General features: G+C 33.7%; 2 protein-coding genes across 3 annotated transcripts; one reads left to right on the top strand and one right to left on the bottom strand.

Annotated features, from left to right (window-relative positions):
- The first annotated feature begins 494 nt into the window (after nt 1-494).
- LOC111384785 (60S ribosomal protein L10a-1-like) lies at nt 495-4,144 on the top strand. Its single transcript, XM_023009109.1, has 6 exons — nt 495-1,084; nt 1,233-1,270; nt 1,849-2,068; nt 2,616-2,781; nt 3,172-3,377; nt 3,836-4,144. Exons 2-6 carry the CDS (start codon nt 1,266-1,268, stop codon nt 3,887-3,889), a joined length of 651 nt encoding a protein of 216 aa, XP_022864877.1. The 5' UTR covers nt 495-1,084; nt 1,233-1,265; the 3' UTR covers nt 3,890-4,144.
- A 1,579-nt stretch (nt 4,145-5,723) lies between these two features.
- LOC111384786 (double-stranded RNA-binding protein 1-like) lies at nt 5,724-11,029 on the bottom strand. Of its 2 annotated transcripts, none has more exons than XM_023009111.1 (4): nt 10,852-11,029; nt 9,360-9,647; nt 7,916-8,178; nt 5,724-6,776 (listed from the first exon to the last, which is right to left on the bottom strand). In XM_023009111.1, exons 2-4 carry the CDS (start codon nt 9,559-9,561, stop codon nt 6,129-6,131), a joined length of 1,113 nt encoding a protein of 370 aa, XP_022864879.1. In that variant the 5' UTR covers nt 9,562-9,647; nt 10,852-11,029; the 3' UTR covers nt 5,724-6,128. The 2 variants fall into 2 exon arrangements, with proteins under 2 accessions (XP_022864879.1, XP_022864878.1); XM_023009110.1 differs by having other exon boundaries at nt 9,360-9,599.
- Between the last annotated feature and the right edge of the window lie 8,472 nt (nt 11,030-19,501).

Below are 19,501 nucleotides of genomic sequence, written 5' to 3'. Positions count from 1 at the left end.
TTTGAATATGCCTAGTTGATCTAGCATATTTGCTATCTTTCTTCTTGCAATCTTAGTGTATGATTGATGAAAGATACGCCACAATGTTAATTGGGACCAATCTTTCCTTGAGCTTGAAATGATAATTTTTCTTTCTCCTCGCGTCCAATTCTTCAGCAACGATAACTTCACTATAAGCAATTTTAGGCATCCATTAAAATAAAATAAATTTGTTTTTTTATGACATTAGGTATCTAGACCAGTTACGTGCATCTCGATTAATCTCATATGGTTCTGAAGTTTAGGATCAGGTATTCACCTCAATGGCTTTGAGGAGACTCGAACTGATGATCATTGAGGAGCAAATTCAAGACATGATCACTAAGCTAATCTTCAAGATTATAAAAATTAAATTAAAAATAATTACTCGATCTTTACTTTAGAATCCAGACTCACTTCAGTCCATAATAAAAAACAGTAGCTGATTGCATTTATCAAGAAGCTCCACCCCTGCCCCCAACAAGAAGCCTAGATTTTAGAGGCCTTGCGTAAATATAGGACATTAGGCAACTATCTCACGTACTTAAAAGATTGGTCTGACGTTGCAAGACTTTTTAATTTAAGAGTTCAATTAATGGTTTCCACCTAAATGGAACTTCTCTATTTATTGGTGAGAGTTTGGGGACTTGGATGTTTAAAAAAAGAGTTAAGTCACTCGATCCGTACTGATGACCACGGGTATGACCGTGCCCTCACATGGGACAAATGGGTCGCACGTGAATTAAAAAATCCCCACCTCCATGTGTGTATTCATCTTCGCGGTCACTTTTGCAGTTCGTGTAGAAAATTGAATAGGAATCCAACTGTTCTACTTTACCAAGGACGAGGATCCCAGCAGCACATTTTTCAAAATATTTAGTTTGAGAACAAGGGCAACTAACAAGTTCGACTTGAAAATGGAGGAAATACCCGACCCAATTGTAACCCAAATGAAGCCCGGCCCAAATTGTGAATCCAAGCCCTTCTCACGTTCTAGGGTTTGTCGCATTTAAGGGTAATCTTCACCATCTTCAGTCATCTACCTTCTTCCAAACCCCCGACACAGGTTCTCTTCTTATTTTCTCTTTCTGCAACTTTTCTATGTTTTTCTTGTTCTTATGCATATATCTGTACTTATCTATTTTGTGTACATATTCATTGACGTGGTTACTATAAAGTTATCTTTTCTTATTGGGTTTTTTGTCGATGAACAGAAGTGAAGCGGGAAGGAAAACAAATCTCCGGCCATGAGGTAAGAAGAAGACAATTATTTATCTTATATGTTTTATTGTAACCTTTACATTTTCTTTGCTTTGCCGGATTCTGATTTAATATGAATTTTTAAATACTGTGTTTTCTCAATTTATTCATGTAGGTGTATAATAAAAAAATGGGCTTTTATCGTTCTTTCTTTTTAATTTGCTTTAGTTTCTTTATAATCATTGGTTATGTGAATAATTTTATTGAGGGGAATGAAGATATGAGGAAATGAATAAATATAATGTGAGCTATGATTTGCTTTATATGCTATGTTTTGACTATTTTACCAAATGATTTTATGTCCTTTTGTTAATTTATGTTTTGGTTGTTGACTGGGAGTCATATCTTCTTCCTGTCAATGCTGTTGATTTATAATTTCTCCAGAGTGTCAAAAATAGATATAGTCAATTGATGAGATTTAAAAGTTTCTTGTCTTCAAATTATCATTTTCTAGTTAATAGTGTGCTATCTGCATTGACTATAGGAAATAGATAAATATTTTATTATAAAAGTGTTGTACTATAGATGTGTATTATTGTGTTGTGCTGATCTATTCTTATTCATTTACAGTAAGCTGCAGAGTGAGGCTCTTAGGGAAGCTATCTCAGTAATTACTACTGATGTCAAGGAGAAGAAGCGTAACTTCGTTGAGACAATTGAGCTCCAGATTGGGCTGAAAAACTATGATCCACAGAAGGATAAACGTTTCAGTGGCTCCGTGAAGTTGCCTCACATTCCTCGTCCCAAGATGAAGATTTGCATGCTTGGTGATGCTCAGCATGTTGAGGAGGTATAGCTGCATTTCCTCTTAGCAATGTCAGAAATATTAACATGCAATATGTAAGAGTACGTATTAGTCAAATCTGTGCTTAAAAAAATAGTCATGGACCACATGGTGTTGTTTTGGTTGTTATTTCTTATTTCATTTGTATGACTATAAGCGTGTATATCCAAAAATGGCGACAATTTTGCAATGTGTTTTCTAGAGACTCAATTCCTACCTTTTTTTTTTGTTTTTCATTTACTTTTTCTGGAAACCATGACACGCACCAGTTCAAAATATGCATTAGACCCCTGGATTCATGATCTAAGTTCTTTTAGGTAAAATTTGGAAGTCATACTGGATATGGTCTTGATGTGTGCAGTCCAAATAGTTATTCAGTCGTGCAGGTCCACATGAGAAGCCTGTATGAAGAAATTTTCCTTAAATATTATACCACGTGGTTTCATCACACAACATTATCAATTGTGCTGTTTCTACTTCTTGCTGTGAAATTGTTGTTCATCTTTCTTAGTGGTGTATACTTCATTCATTTTATCTTCCATTATATCTGCAGGCCGAAAAAATTGGTCTTGAATCCATGGATGTGGAGGCTTTAAAGAAGTTGAACAAAAACAAGAAACTGGTTAAGAAGCTTGCTAAAAGATATCATGCTTTCTTAGCCTCCGAAGCTGTTATCAAGCAGATTCCCCGTCTCTTAGGACCTGGTCTTAACAAGGCAGGCATGTGTACTTGATGAGTTTAACACCATAGAATACTTCATATTATGGTCTGTTTTGTTGTAGAGAACATTGTTATATTGGAACATGAGATGGTGATTCTGACAGAGAACTGCAGGTTTTCATGTGCAGCTATGTGAATGTAGCTAATTTTCTCAATTTCATTATTTGGTTGACTGGAGGGACAAACAAAAGTTGGATTATGGTGCTCAATAGAGCTAATTTGTTTGCATTAATAACCTTGTGTACTTTGAGTTTGTCTTGTAAGCATTTTCGTTGCACGTCATGGAGCAAATGTAACCCTAACCTTTCTTGCTTTTATTACAATAATTGTGATATTAGAATAGAATAGGTTTCCATTTTTTAACTAATTTGTCTTATATTTTGGCACAGGTAAGTTCCCAACTCTCGTTAGCCACCAGGAATCTCTTGAATCTAAGGTCAATGAAGCCAAGGCCACAGTGAAATTCCAGCTGAAGAAGGTGCTTTGCATGGGAGTTGCTGTTGGAAACTGTGCTATGGAGGAGAAGCAGATCTTTCAGAATGTGCAAATGAGTGTCAACTTTCTAGTTTCGCTGTTGAAGAAAAACTGGCAGAATGTGAGTCCATTTATCTCTGTTTTCTACATTTCCGACGGTCGAGCTTATATTTAGTTTATGTTGGTCGTGCATGTTTCATACCTTTTCTATGTGGTGTTTATATATAATTTGTATTCAGCTCACAATGCTAGCATATCCTTGTCACATTTTGAAATACATGGGTCCCTTTAAATGTTTCTAAATAGAAGTCCTATAAAAAATTATGTCTTCAAAAGTGAATTTATTGGTGAATCTGTAACTTAATATAATCGGTAAATAATGCTACAAACCCATTCATCTGTCATAAATTGCATATTTCGTCAATAATAGTACTTATGGGTCACGTCAATAGTTGAAGGCGGGTATCGTGTTATTTTTCTTGGTTGCTTTTGTTGTTTGTGAATCAAATATTTCATAAAAGTTGCATGTGCAACAATGAAGGTTACTTAAAATTTTACTTGTTTTGTTTGTAAAATCAGGTGAGGTGCTTGTACTTAAAAAGTACAATGGGGAAGCCTCAGCGCATCTTTTAAGGAGATAATATTTTGTTTCTGTCGATCCAGTTTTAGGGATAGTAGTGTGGAGCTAAAGCAATGGAATCCTTCCCTGCAATAGCAAGTTTTTGGTTGTCAATGGTCTCGATACTGTTTCAGATGACACTGTGATTGTTTTGCTTTGTTTTTCTACTGAGATGGGATTGATTTTTCCTTACTGTACCCTCAACATTTTTATCAGGGATAGCCAGTTTACTGTTGCTCTATTATTATTTGCATAATTTATTTTTATTTTTCTTCTACAATAATGATTTTATTTCCTGTGTATGTATGTGAAGAAATCAGGACTTGGATAAACTTGATTTTCAATAAATTGTTGTGGCTCGAGTGCAAGGCGAGAATTTGTCATTGGGTCCGTCGCATACATTGTGTTCCAAGTTTCATTAAGGTCGAGCCTGACTATTAATCTCACCGCAAAGAAGTCCGCTCTGCGTGTCGTACCAGCAATTTTTGAAGTGCTCGAGCCCAGCACAACTATGGAGAGGTAGCATGTCAGCATGAGCCTTTAACTGCATTGCTTAATTGATGCTACCAAATATCGTATAAGAAAGATGCTCAATCTACTAAGAATGAAAATCAATTGGGTAATATATAATTACCACCCCAAAATTTATAGAGTACAGCACAATTTTTAATTTTTCTCTTATTTACATGAATAGCCCCAACTAAAATTACATAATTATGATTAACATATTTTTAATTAATCGTACCACAAACCTAAACCTAATTTATTCTTCTTTTCTATAATTGCTAGAGATCATTGATAAATTGATCACTTCTTTTTGAAAAACTAATTTGCATTAATTATAAGTTTGAAACTCAATTGAGAGTTGACCAACTCCCAAAGGTATGAAGAAGGATATTTTAGGTTTGCTTCTCAATTATCACCAGTTCGAGTCTCCTCAAGACCACTGAGGTGAGTATTTGACTGTAAATTTCAGGACTCCATGAAATTAGTTGAAGTGCGCGTAAATTGACTCGGACATTCATGATCATTAAAAAAAGTATGAAGAAAAATCATTCCTACAAAATTGTGAGCAAATTATTATTTTAAAAATAATAATAATAAGAGAAGGAAATAAAATCGTACTAAATTATGAAATTCCAATCGCAATCCTCCAAATCCTTAAGCTTGCTTTAGACACTAATATTCAGTTCATATAGCCATTGATGCATGTAACATAAAAAAGTACTTAGTGAAAAGAAATATCTGAAAGAAATGAAAAAGATGGAAGTTTAGTTGTGGTATATTTATTAAAACTCAAAATCCTTCTTTTTTATTATTTTCATTAAATTAGGTACATAATTTTACGTTTGTTGTGGTGTATTTATTAAAACTGTATTTTAATTGTGGTGAGAATATAATATTGTGCACCTAATAAATTTTGTGTTGGTAATATAATTACCCAAATCAATTTTATATAGATCGTGATGAGATAATCCTGTAAGAATTAGAACACCTATAAAGGACCAGAGATGATTGAACTCTTGAAGGTCTCAACTTGACCATAGTTAGGACAAATGAATTAGTGGAGTGAGACTCCTTGCAAATGCTAAACGAGAGATCAAGATTTCGGGGAGAGGCCTAAGAGAAGACACGGACCCTAAGCTCTGGCAAGGTGCCTATGTAAGGTTACCAGGCCTAAATAGGAGTCAAGGTGCCCCGAGGAAATGATACAGGAAATATTTTGCGAACACCACCCTTGTCGAGCCTGGGAGATAATGGCATCATCAATAATGTACCATTCAAACCATCTACAATTATTTAGCATGTGTGAATTCGAACTAAGATTCTCCCAACAAGAAATGTAAATTACATATGGACAATAGCTTTTCCAAATTCAACAGCTAGGCGATATTCTGAAATTTAAGATGAACAAACAATCAAAGAGAACTAAAACATACTTGCATTGAACTTGCTTCCAGTCAATATTAAAGGAAATAATTTAAATTCAAAAGAGAAAATGCCGCATGCAAGCATATTTACTCATCCATGCTAGGCCTCATGTTCTATATTTGCTGGTAATAAGGTTACCAACTGAATAACCTAGTTTTAGACAGCCATCTACAAACTACTGACGGTGAACATGCCTTCATTAGAAAGTTGTTCCAAACGACGTTTCAGCTCCTTGACCAAAGCATTAAATCCGCTTCTTCAGTCTGCGGAATGATAAGCAAGTCTCTTGGCTACTCGAGAGATGTCAATCCTGTGTCTCTACTATGTCGATAAACCATTTTCCAGATTTCCATTCGAAGATCCCCCATCGCATGTATTTGCCGCTACTACAGTTGGTTCAGGTCCAGCATCAGTTAAGCCCATTTCCTCTCCTGCTTGACCATCCTTGTGGGCCTCCAAATTATTAGCCACCTTACTTTCAGATCTTATAGAATCACTTGCACCCATTTCTACTCCTTCCAGACCGTTCTTTTTCGCCTCCATACCACCTGCCATCTTTTCTCTAGCACATTTACACCACTTCACACCACGCCTCTTCTTCCGCTGCTGTTTTTTCAAACGATTTTTCGTTGCTTTGAGGGCTGCTGCAGTCTCCTGGGTGCTGATTCCAAGATCCATTGCCTTCTTTTTGTATGGAAGAACAGTGTAAACAGATTTCCTGACTTGATCTTCAGAACCAGATGCAGCAGACTGAATGGCCAATAAAGCAGTTCTCGCAGCTTTAATCTCGGCTTCCTTCTTTGTGTTTGCTGAACCTCCTATATACTTGATGCCCCCAATTTCAAGCGTACAATAAAATGTGAACATATTGCCTTGTCTCTCGTCCTTGTGGCACTCGTATATTGGGACTGCAAGGTTCATTTTTTGAGCATATTCTTGCACCCAGTTCTTGCACAAACCCGTTTCATGCTGAAATATAAACCCCAATGTCAAGGTCAAACATTACCAAGACAAATACAAATATCAAAAACAAGAAAGAAACATCAATAGGAACACATTAAACAAAGATGCTTTGTTGCTTGGTCTTTTCTTTTCAGAAAATTAATCATTTATACTTTATAGAACCCTTACTTACATTGGGTTTCCCACGCAGTACATACAAGACCAAATATCTTAGATGAATAGATATCCCCAGCTTTATTATGCACCCAAAAATTCAAATCAAATTATGCCCAACTTTTGGTTAGTAAATTATAAACTTGTCAGCAGATTTAGGTCTCAACGGTTATCTTTGTGTGGAGTGTCATAAGATATGCCAAAATGTTTATCAAGTAAAGCAAAGCAAAAGGAGAACGTGTAATACATGCTTTATGCATTTGGGACTTACAACGAGGAGAAAAATAGCCGGGAGTTGGATGGAATTTGGAGAAAACAACTAGCGCCAAAGGTTGATTATGATGACAATCTTTTTGTTTTATTTATTTATTTATTTATTTTTTGGATTAGCTACAAGATCGGCAACTACGTATTCAAAATTGTATGTCAATGGCTAGGCTAGCACACAAGTTGGACCCTTGGTGGCCATCAGAAAAAGTACAAGCTTAACAAGAAAAAATGGGGACGGAGGACTTCTGAAACAATCAAGAAAACCTATTTCTGTAATTCATTTACCTTGTTTAAGGTCAGCTACGCACAAAAAGTGCATATCCTTTCGCAACTTAGAGCACTATTCACATATGAAAAACATCAATATACTTATAAAATTAACAATCATAACTCATAGGACTCCTCAACCTTCATAAAATTTCATTTTGATAATCCACAGGGTCATTCCCAAGACAAGTAATGGTCCAAAAAACCTCCCAAATTCATCTTAATATTTCTCCTTGTCTAACTCAAATTATTCAACTATTAAAAGGTAGAACGCAACTCCAGAACCCAAAACCATTCTTCCCCACAAAGTTTCTATTTTCCTGATTATGATAGGAACTAATTCTTCTATGACTGAATTAATCAGAGTACATAATTGAGATATTATGCTAAAAACGTCAATAGTTTAACTCAAATACATAATGAATAAATAGTGTTATTTTCTCCGATATAATTACCACTGGTTGAGTGATGCCAAATTTTGGGTCCACTGAGTTGGCAAGTTCCATGAGAGCTACTTCAGCAGCTGACTGCTCTGCTGCCTTGCGATTAAAAAATCCCGGTAGAGAATCATATCTAACATTGTTTACAATAACTGTTGATCTAAAGGAAGGCTCATGAGAAGGGCCTTCCTTGATAGTCTCATAAACAGGAGTTGGAAGCCCTGCTCTCTGAGCATACTCTTGCAAGCGACTCTTGAAGACATAAAAATTTGAGACACCTGCAATGCATTGATAATTATATCAACCTGGTTTGTGAGAAATTTATGCAATCATTATGCAAGACAGGCATCAACAATTTTTATAATTTTTTGAAGCCAAATAAATAATCTGATACCATCTTCAATAATCAATACTCTATTTCAGAATAAATAATTGCATAGTGAAGAATATATTGATTACACTATAAAATGCTTAACTCAATGTTGTAAAGGAAATAGCAAAAAAATAGACACAGAGAAATTCTTCTAATACTCCCTGCCTCTTCCATTTTCCCTGCCCCTACACGCCAAAAAAAAGTCTCTCGCAAACACAATTCTCATAAAAATGATCGAACTCTTCATTTATCTAGCTAAATAATATCAACCAAAGATATGTGGACATGACGCAATGTTCATTTCAAGTCATTTGCTTTTCCAGTTAACTCAATTTTAATGTTCATTACAAGTCCTTAAAAAAGTTTCCCAAGCTCAAAACCTGTATCCCCTTTCTCACAATTCCTCCAGAGAATTGAATTTAGTTGTCACGTCAAGTCCATTTACTCCACCCAATCATGTGCCTGGCTTTAATTAGGGACCAGGGTTTCACTGTAAATACACTTTCCACAGTGCAAAGTGTGTGTCAATATCCAATACGTGTTGGACACTGACATGTCAGTGCTCCATAGATTTCAACATGCATACCCAGAACAAAGCATATATTGTCTATGCATGCATGAGACCTATGTCTGATCATCTCCTAGTTATTGGTTCTTACTAAATTTGTTTATTGACCTCTTAAGATTGCTAGCTTGCATTCGTTGCGAGGTACTATTATGTCCCCAATTCGCATGGCTTGAAAAGAACAACAGTGAGCACTTATAGAAAAAGAAGCCAAAAAATAGCGGTCTCCACTTTCTTTGGGAAAATTTTCGCATTAGCCACACGCACACACAAGAACATTGCATCTATAAATGGGTTTGCTCTTATATTATACAATACTTCCTCAAGCTCTCATACAATATAAGTACAAGGCTTCGATCAATCTGTAGGCTGAGGAGACAAAAATCTATAAATCAAAGGTAAGACAAAACTAAGAGATCAAAAAATCTGATGCACAATAGATAAGAAACATCAAAATCTACAAATGAAATTCCGAAAAAAGAAATTTTGCAACGAAGGTTATAATTAAGAGGGCCTATTACTTGGAGTTGTATTGCTCTCCTGTGAACCCTGATGGTTGACCTTGCTCTTCCCCTTATTTGCAGGAAATGGAGGTGTGGGGTCACATCTAGGACTGGAAAAATGCTCTACTTGCGCAGGCAGGCTTGCCGGGTTGATGAGGCCTTGAGATGCTCCCATTAACTTCTCAGCATTACCATCAACTCCAACCTGACCAGCTTCCATCTGAATTAATTTCAGCCTTTACCTTCTCTTTTCAACACCTATAATATCCGGGGTCGATTACCAGAACATTTCATTTCATTTCAATCCTATTACAGAACAGCAACTTGAAAGAAGTCATAGCCCATAAATGAGGAGAAAAACTTTCTATTGGATTGTGTGCATGTTTGGCCCCGCTTAAAAGCCAGATTTTTCTGGCTTTTTTGGGAAGTATGTGCCTTGTGTACAGCCCAAAATAGTGAGAAAAATCTGCGTTCAAGCAGGGCCTAGTATGCCATTAAAGCAATAAGAATTTTTTCAGCCAAAGATTCCAAATTTCTAGCAGCTCATCCAGCACCACGCTTCATTATCCTCATCATTAGAGAGAGAGGGAGAGAGAGAGGAACTCTAAGTGAAGCAGAAATAGTTTTCAAACAATTACAAGGCAAAAAATGACTTGGGGAGTGAGTTTGAGATTCTTCACAGATTTACAGTATTGTTGTTTGAAGCCAAATGTTATCTATAGTTTCACTTTAGCTTCCAGAAATTTCCGTCTCCTCACAGAAAAAGCAAAACGGTCAAGGCGAAAAGTGTTCACTACTTAATTACAAGGCAAAAAATGACTTGGGGAGTGAGTTTGAGATTCTTCACAGATTTACAGTATTGTTGTTTGAAGCCAAATGTTATCTATAGTTTCACTTTAGCTTCCAGAAATTTCCGTCTCCTCACAGAAAAAGCAAAACAGTCAAGGCGAAAAGTGTTCACTACTTAACTTATCTTAATTTTTTATTTTATTTTATTTTTTCCTTTAATTCTTCTTGTACACCAAATGTTCAATTTATCCCTAGTAAAAACCCTTACCACCAAATCATCTTCTTTCGCACCCCAATCGGCCATCCCCCACCCACCGGCAGATATGCAGAAACGATGAAGAAGGGCGGGGTGGCTGAGAAAGAAATACGTCACAGTGGTTTGGGAACAAGAACTAAAAGCAGGCTATTCAGTGAGGGTTTTTCATATTCTCCCAAGTTGTTCCTTCTTAAACAAATTCCACAAGAAATATATGGAATTTTTTTTTTTCTCCGAATAAACTCTTGAACAGTCTTTTACCGTGTGAACACTTTCTTTGATTCTTGCAAACAACATGAAAGAAAACTAAACATCAAAATGATCAAGGCAAATAAACGAGAAGAAGGTAGTCCTGGACAAATTAAAAAAAAAAACACACATTCAAACCATTGAACTTGAGCAAGAAATGCAGATACGTAGTGATTATCAATGCCAAAAAAAAGAAAAAAAAGAAAGGGGAATTACCAGAGAATAAAAGCAATTCACAATCACGGCTCTCGAATTATTTGTGTTTCGGATAGTAGGCCGCGATTTGGGATTCGCAGCCTACTCTTCTACCGTCGCTCCCGAGGAGAAATGCATTCTCCAGAACCGAATAATGCCAGTTTTGGGAGGCATTAGAGGACAAAGGAGTAGCCTTTTCCTCTATCAGTCATATACCCTTTTCAATTTTCTTTTAATATTGATTTTATCTAAATATCAGTTTTTTTTTTTTTATTTAATCTGTTATAATATCAAATTTGGTAATTTTTTTTCTTGACCTTTTCTACCTTGAAATAGACCGCAGAAACTTAAAACTGAAAAATTGAACCAAATTTGTCTTTTTCAAACTGTCAATTTGATGCCACAAGAACCTCTAAACAAAATGTTTTTGAAACAAGTCAAATTGTTTAAAACGAATTGATATAAATTTGAGTGATCCTGCAGTGCTTGTGAGAATGATCTCAGGATTGACACAAAACACACATATGTGAGTCGAAATTTTTTTATTCACTCGGGATCTACGCACCCCATGTGAGGGTGCTGTCATCATCGCAATCACTAGCATGGTTGAGTGGTTTAACCGTATAAATTTTGATGTATTAAATACAATTTGAAATCAAAGTAGAACGTTTAAAAAGTAATAATATAATTTTATAAATCTTCAAGAACCCAAGCTGGACACTGGTCTGTCTAATAGGCTACATTCTTAATCTCTAAAATAAAAATTTAACTATTAAATTTTAATTGAACAATTGTCACATACAAACAATTATCCTAATTTAATAAACCAATCAATCCATCATCCTTTATAGTTTACACAGCCAAAAACATTTTTGCTAAGATTTTATTATTTTGGTCATTAATATTATTGCATCCCGTTGTTTTGAAATTTGAGATTTTTTTTAATAAAGCTTTATAGTAACACTAAATAAAATAAGTTTAATATACTTTGGCACATGCGAGCGCTGATGAGTATATAGTTGTCCATTTGCCTAACATTTTCGCAAATCAATCTGGAAAAAATGAAAAAAAACAATTGCATGTAGCCATAATTAAATTTATAAAGCTTGGATCAGTCATCAACTTCATAAAAACCCCCCATAATGAAAATAAGATCTGCATATGTCGGACAAAAATGTCTTGAATTTACAAGGTTAAAATTCACTACATCAAAGATGTTGTACAAAGTTGAGAGCGATAACAATTAATAGGGAGGATACCAACGTCCCTATCCACAGGGGCGGACCTAGAGGGTCAATTGACCCCCCAATTTTTGAATTTTTTTTTTGGTTATATATAATATCCAAATTTAAAACCTACACTATAAATATATAATGCAACCAACGGCGCCAAATTTAGTTTTGTACCTTGTCTCTCTCTCTCTCTCTCTCTCTCAATATCTGTCGACTGTGGATTATCATTACTATTTATGGTTTATCCATCGTCTAAAAGTTTGATTGTGATCCCCTAACTAAAAGTGTCTTAACCCGTCCCTACCTGTCCACCATCATCGCTGTATCTTCATCGAAGATTTGATGCAGTATTATATCAATGATCAGGGAATTGAAGACTCAGAAAAGAGCTGAGAAGGAACGTCCAGACAGCCCACAAAGTCCAAAGAGAATAGAAGAGTCTGTCGTCTCACGTCACCATGTAAATCAAGAAAAACCACCAAAATTCTCAAAAGCAGCAAAAATGTACCAGGACATGGAGGGTCTGTCTTCTCTATAGAAAGCACCAATACATAGTCAACAATTCCTTTCTTTTCCCCGTAACATCACATCATTTCAGATTCTTAAGGACGTGCCCGTTGGGCCCTCATTTTCTCTCAACTTATTTTTAACTATGCAAATTCATAATTTTTATTAATTTTTCAATCACACATTTCATAAATTTATATCAAAATCTACTAAAAAAATTTCGATGGTATAGAATAGAGACACTAATGAAAAGTAATTCCTCTCGTTCTTGTAAACTCATTACGTACTCATATTCGATATGTATCCAACTCTCCAATACGCTCCAAAATATACCAAATATGTGCTTTTTAAATTATATTATTTTAAAAAAAAATATTAGTATATCTAAACTTTTTTTATTTTTTATTATTTTCAATATGTAACGAATACTTTACGATTTAGAGTGAAGCAGAGTTTCATTGGTTGTAAACTCTCTTTTAGAACTCATTATTATCGGCTGTAGACTAAGAAAGAATTTTATTTGTTTTAACTTAATAGATAACTATTATTATTATTATTATTATCAATTATTTATTGAAAATAGATAATATTTTCTGGAAATACACAAACTAAAATTTGAAAATTGACAACTAGAGTTTTTTAATTAGAAATACATGCAATCTGCATTTTTTTGTAAAGAAACTAAATTTCTATTCAAAATGCATAACATTGTCAAAGACTCATTTAATACTCTCGAATGTGTTGAAGTGCATGATATTACTAATATATCATTAGGATCTTGTTTGAGTCACATTATTTCTATAAGAATGCATTTTTTAATAGTGTATTGATGGAAAATATGTGATTAAAAAATAAGAAAATTTTTTAGATTTGCATGTAATATTATTTTATTGAAGAATGTGTGATTGAAATAATATCAAATCACTGTTGAAAAATGTATATTTTGGAAAGAACGTGGGTCAAACAGTGCCTAGATGAGTTAGAGTTGGAATGTTAATTTTTAATGATTATGAAGAAGTTTTTGTTGGTGATATCGAAGAAAATGAAATCGTGACAACTAATGATAATGAAGAAGCTGCATTTTATTGCATCTTTTCACACTTATGTTTTAATTTTTTTCATACATAAATGAAATTATTTTGAATTTTATATATTATATATGTATTTGCGTATCCTAATTTTTTTAAAAAGGTGTATCGACTCCATATCATATCGTATTCGAATTACGTATCCAAATCCTTGCTTCTTAGATCTATAGACGTAGATCAATAGTAATTCTTCTCATTTTCCCTACACCTTTAATGGAGGTTACTCCACCTTTTAATTTTCTAACAATTAAGCTTACGAAATTTCCTCAACATCAATAGGATTCTTGAATTTTTTTAAACTGGACCGATAAAGGAAAAAGATGCTCACATAGAAGGAATAATATATAAAATGCAAAGTTAGGGATTGCAAAAATATCCGTTAAACTTGGTACCAGCAGGATCCGTCCCAAACGAGACGAAGATTACTTGCTTAATCGGGTCGAGTACAGGGTAAGGAATTTTGCCCTAAGACGAGTACAGGTAATGGGGCCCCCGCGCCAATTGATTTTTATTTTTTTTTTTGGAAAATTTAATACTTTAAGCCCCTGTTCGATTCCCATAATTTTTAAAATATATTTTTCTTTCTTTTTTCAACCACACATTTTTTAATAAAATAATATCACCGTAAATCCAAAAAATTTTATTATTATTTAACCACATATTCTACATCAAAATACTATCCTAAAATGCATTATTAGAAAATAATAGGGCTCAAACAGGCCATAAATAGAAAAATTTCACGAAATTTCATTAATTCTAATAAAAAATATAGTTAAGATTATCTAAAAAATATGATAAATAATAAAAACCTTAGTTTACCAAATATATTTGAATAATTAAATATAAAAAATAAATTAATTAACTAAAAAAATTAATAGCTATATTATTGTCTCACTTGAATGAATGCGAACATTAAAATAAATTATCAAAAATTTAAAAAAAAAATAAATAAATGAACGGGTACGTAAACGGGGTAACCACCTCACCCTACCCTATCCCAAATGGATAATGGGGCGGGAAACCCGCCTCCATTGCCTCCCTATGCATAGTAGCTTACAAAGACATATCCAATCTGTCCATCCGATAGAAAGCATAGGCATCATGCCCATGTTGATAGGGTGGGTCATCTCCCATAGAACACAGGCTGCAAGTCCATATAGAAAAATGATATAAGAATTAAACTACTTTACCAGAAATTGATATAAAATCATGACAAAGTAAACAAAATTTAGCTCTTGTTTGAGCCCCATTTTAAGTTAAAGAATTCATTTTTATATTGTGATTGATGGAGGATGTGTGTTTAAAAATTAAAGAAAAATTTTGAATTTACGTGTAATATTATTTTATTGAAAAATGTGTAATTGAAAATAAGTTTTGAAAAAATGAATTTTTGGAATAATGAGAATCAAACAAGGGCTTAAACATAAAATCATTTTAAATTATTGTGTATACAAGAATGCATTTTCGACTAGTCTGGAAATAGGTTACATGCAGTGCACAAACAATCTTTTAAAAGTAAAAACATATGGTAAGTTCAGTCTAGAATGCTACATGCCACTTGTAATTTCGCAGGACACTCTTGATTACAAAGTTTACGTTCTAAATTATCGATTAATTCGACCTTATGCGAGGAATTATTCTAATTAAAACAACAAGTCATTTTTATTAATTTCTAAATAGTTAAGCACACAAATCCAATTATCCCTATGTTTGAATATCGCAATTGTAATATGAAAAACAGTAAAGAACACCAAGTTTTGTTTGACGGAGAAACCCAATGTGAGAAAAACTTCGGAACCAAGCCAGTTATCTCCACGATAGACAATATGGATTATACTGCAATTTCAGCTTAGCAAATGCCACTAGTTCCAACCGTGTGTAATTCTTTTAATCACCAAGATCTGCTGTATCTCATAGCTTCCCAATCTCCTACAGTTAGATATTGTCTAGCCACTCCACTATACTTCCTGATCTACTCCCTATAGCTTCCTAGATCTACTGTCTCTCCAACTTTCCGATCTTCTTCCAATTGTCTCTTGCAAGTGGAATTTCAAGAATCTTCAATTCTTGTGCTTTTCCTGTACTTGCAGTCCACCTCTCTCAATACCCAACTGAGAGAGTGCCTTCATTACAATGTTAAAGAAGTCAGGTGTTTTGGATTTAGGGGTTTGATGCTTTTTCCCAAATATGTGGTTATGGGATCTTAAGGAGCAAAAGTGTTGAATCAATGAATGATGTCTTGAATCTTCAAATGACGATATGGACATGAATATGAAATATAATGAATAACCACACTTTTGGACATCCCATAGGGTCTATATTTATAGGAAAATTGTTTGAAATGAAAAGGGAATGAAAAACCAAGGTTTGAAGCAAAACAGAAGGCTGGACGTCAACACATTGTTTGAGCGAGGAGCTAGTGAGAATCGAGCGATAGCTATGCAATTATCAGTATTTTCATCATAACTTTCTTTTTTGATGTCCGATTGAGGTGATTCAAAATGCGTTGAAAAGATAACTCAAAAGCCTACAATTATTATAATAGCCTTGTCCAAAATCTAATGTTTTCTATGCATAAAATGCGTTGCAAGCTACGACTGAGAAGTTGGAACATAACATGTGCTCCTCTTTGATATCCTCTAGACTTTTAATTGCACTCCAATGATCATTTGTATTCTTGAACATGATAGACTCTTTCAACGATTATACTACCAAATCTAAAAGACTCATTGACTTTTACAACTCTTTTGTTTTAATCCTTTCGTATAAAGAATTGGCAATACAATAGAAACCTAACAAACTCCTCCTTTGAAATTCTGTGACAAAACTATACAAAATAAGTCAAGGAATTAAAAGTACATCAAACTAAACTATCCAAGATACCTAAGCACTATTTTTGGCATTCTTTGTTAAACCTGTTCCCAAAAATCCAAAACTCAAATACCAAGATTAAAAGTACTTGATCTAGGAAATATAACAATTAAAGCACTTAATCATAAAGCAGCATGCTAGTTTGAGACATGACATTAATGTCAATCAAAACACCAAGCGAAACATTAACATCATAAAATATCAAAACGCAAACAGCTATGAATTATGATATAGAATGCAATGCAATGCAAATTCTCCCCCTTACTGCAAACTATCAACATTTTTTATGCAGTAACAAAATGTTTCTATGGCTTTCCCAAACGACCCCTATATATAAGATACACTGAATGCTCTCCCATTTTTTTGTCACAAATGTTGGAGGAAAATAATATCAAGATCAACTAGAGCATTAACATATAACAACTCAAAAATGCAAGGTGATAGCATGCATAAGTATATTAACAAGTAATAAACCTTCTCACATACTCAGTTTAAGTCAGAATGAAGTAAATTGTATAAGTGACTCATGTGTGTGAAGTGTCACTAATCCAATGTAAGCAGAACCCCAAACCTTAATTTTGAGAGAAGGGACATGCTAAACATCACTGTCAATAAGTTTATCATCATATTTATGAAAGTCAAACCGTTAAGCACATTAGGACCTTTAAGTAAAGCTTTTTTTTTTTTTTTTTGCATAAATAAACTTCTTTTCTTTGTTCTCGCTGTCTTTGAACATTTATATTTTTCAAAATTTTCGCATTTTTCTAGCTCATCATATTTTTCATCTTAAGTGCAAGTTTTTCTCCATTAGACGACTAAAATGACCTCTGTAACGAATTTTAGGTCGATTAACCCAAGTCAGTTGACCATAGGTACCAAGTTATAAAAAAATCCGCAGGCTTAATTACTCGAGTCAAATAGGCTCCGAAAAAAAAAGTAAGATATTGAGCTTTTTATTACGTGGGGGTACAATTGAGCATATGTGTAATAAAAATGGTCAATTCATGCTCAAAGTCACTTTACTAACATGTAACTGTCATCGACAATCTCACACATATGGTTAAGTCCCGCTAACACTATCATAGTGTATGTAATGTAGATGGTACATGAAGACACCTATACTAAGTACTCCATAATAGCCTAAGCAAGTTTTGGAAAATATGCTACAACTCGTCAATTTAGCTTATACATGTTCACAACACACATGTTCAAGACTGCTATACATCATGTTGTAGTAGAAATTTTCATATCCAATTTCTTTTTCTTTTTTTGTGTACTGAAAGTTTTCACAAACAACCAGAAAATTAAGACTTCATGGTTAACCATTCCTTCAACTAGTTATAGGCATTTTTATCATTCTAAATAAAATAGAAGCAGTATTTATTTTCGCCCCCATCTTCAAATTTCCACTTCAATTTAATCCAGGTAAGATATGAATTAGTAGGCCATCGGCTGAGATATATTCTTGTAATATGAATTGTCATAACAAATTCTTATGAACTATTTTATGTATATTAATCTGAAGAAATTATTTCTAGAATCTTATCATTCTAAAATTGGATCCAACTTTCTGACCAAAAATATCCTTTCATTAATCTAAAAAATAGAAGTAAAGGTAAAGTAATAGTTCATCCTTGATGATCGAGAAAAAACATCTATTTATTATTCAAAGATTTATTTGTAAAAGTAAAATGTCTTACTGGATCTCGTGAAAATGTTGGACTAAACTTCAGAATACATATCTCTACAGGTTATCTACCCAAAAACCTACTTGACAAGCTTCTTGACAACTGATTTTTAGGTGCATCTGAGTCAAGTGTAGCAAGGGATTCTCTATCTTAGAATTGACCTAATAAAATGAAAATGACAGGCTAACATCTGTTCCTAATGTGTGTTCTTGGCCAAACTTACTAGCTAATTTCTCAAAATATAACAAAGGAATGAGAAAGGTTTAAGAGCATTGTTTTGGAAATACATAAATGGATGACAGGGAAAAGGGAATTAGTAACAGTTGGAAGCTTTCGATAGGCATAATGACAAACAACATTGGATGAATAGTAAAGAAACGTACTGTGTGTATCCATACTAGATTCTATAAAGCCCTTTGTACACAAACTAATCACTGTCACGTGCATTGCACGAATTTTGTATTTATCGTATTTTTATTAGCGTATGAATTTTAATTTTTTGTAAAGTTTTTGAAGTAATATTTAGAAATATTTCCATGATAGAAGAAAATGATTGCAAATTATTTTTACAATTGTAACAGTATTGTGTTATCTAGAAAAAATATGCTTGTATATTTCATGCTTGAATAAGAAATATACGAGGTTATACAATCTGTTTTGCCTCTATTCTTTGATAGTGTGATATGATTGAGTTGAATGTAAAGATTATATTTCTAAATTCTATGTAATTCAATATTGAAAAATTGAAGATTGAGCACAAAATTATAAATCAACTTGCATATTCATATGCGTTTTATATTTTGTCCTTCATATATTTTAATATTTATATTATGCTTAAGTTGAAAAAATAAAAATCTAAAATTTTTTTTAGACATTCGGTTTGGTAAGTGAATGTATGGTGTACTGCATTCTCGATATTTGTAAGTGCAAAAATCGGTATATACGGTAAGCTGCAAATACGGTAGACAGCATATACGATATTGAAATTTATTGTAGTGGACGAAATCGGATTCATTCATACCATATATGCACTTTACATACCGTATATGCAACATACCGTATTTGCCGTTTACCGTATATGTAGTATACCGTATTTGCATCATACGTATATGCAGCACACCGTGTGTTACAGTATACTGTATTTGCACATTGTCTTTAGATACCGTATTTGGTAGATATTGATTTTTGTACATACCGTATATACACCTTACATATCGTATATGCAATATACCGTATTTATGCATACCGTATTTGCAGCTTAACGTATATGCAGCAAACCGTATTT

The sequence above is a fragment of the Olea europaea genome, unplaced genomic scaffold (genome assembly GCF_002742605.1).
Source record: "Olea europaea var. sylvestris unplaced genomic scaffold, O_europaea_v1 scaffold3008, whole genome shotgun sequence".
Classification (NCBI taxonomy): domain Eukaryota; kingdom Viridiplantae; phylum Streptophyta; class Magnoliopsida; order Lamiales; family Oleaceae; genus Olea; species Olea europaea.
Note: the sequence above shows the minus strand (reverse complement) of the source record. Positions and strands in the feature narration are given on the sequence as shown.

Coding starts and splice junctions, on each gene's coding strand:
- LOC111384786 (XM_023009111.1), bottom strand. CDS start 9,561: ATGGAAGCTGGTCAGGTTGGAGTTGATGGTAATGCTGAGAAGTTAATG. Junction 8,179..9,359: donor GGAGAGCAATACAACTCCAA/GTAATAGGCCCT, acceptor AATGCATTGCAG/GTGTCTCAAATTTTTATGTC. Junction 6,777..7,915: donor TTGGCATCACTCAACCAGTG/GTAATTATATCG, acceptor TTTATATTTCAG/CATGAAACGGGTTTGTGCAA.
- LOC111384785 (XM_023009109.1), top strand. Junction 2,069..2,615: donor ATGCTCAGCATGTTGAGGAG/GTATAGCTGCAT, acceptor TTATATCTGCAG/GCCGAAAAAATTGGTCTTGA. Junction 2,782..3,171: donor ACCTGGTCTTAACAAGGCAG/GCATGTGTACTT, acceptor ATTTTGGCACAG/GTAAGTTCCCAACTCTCGTT.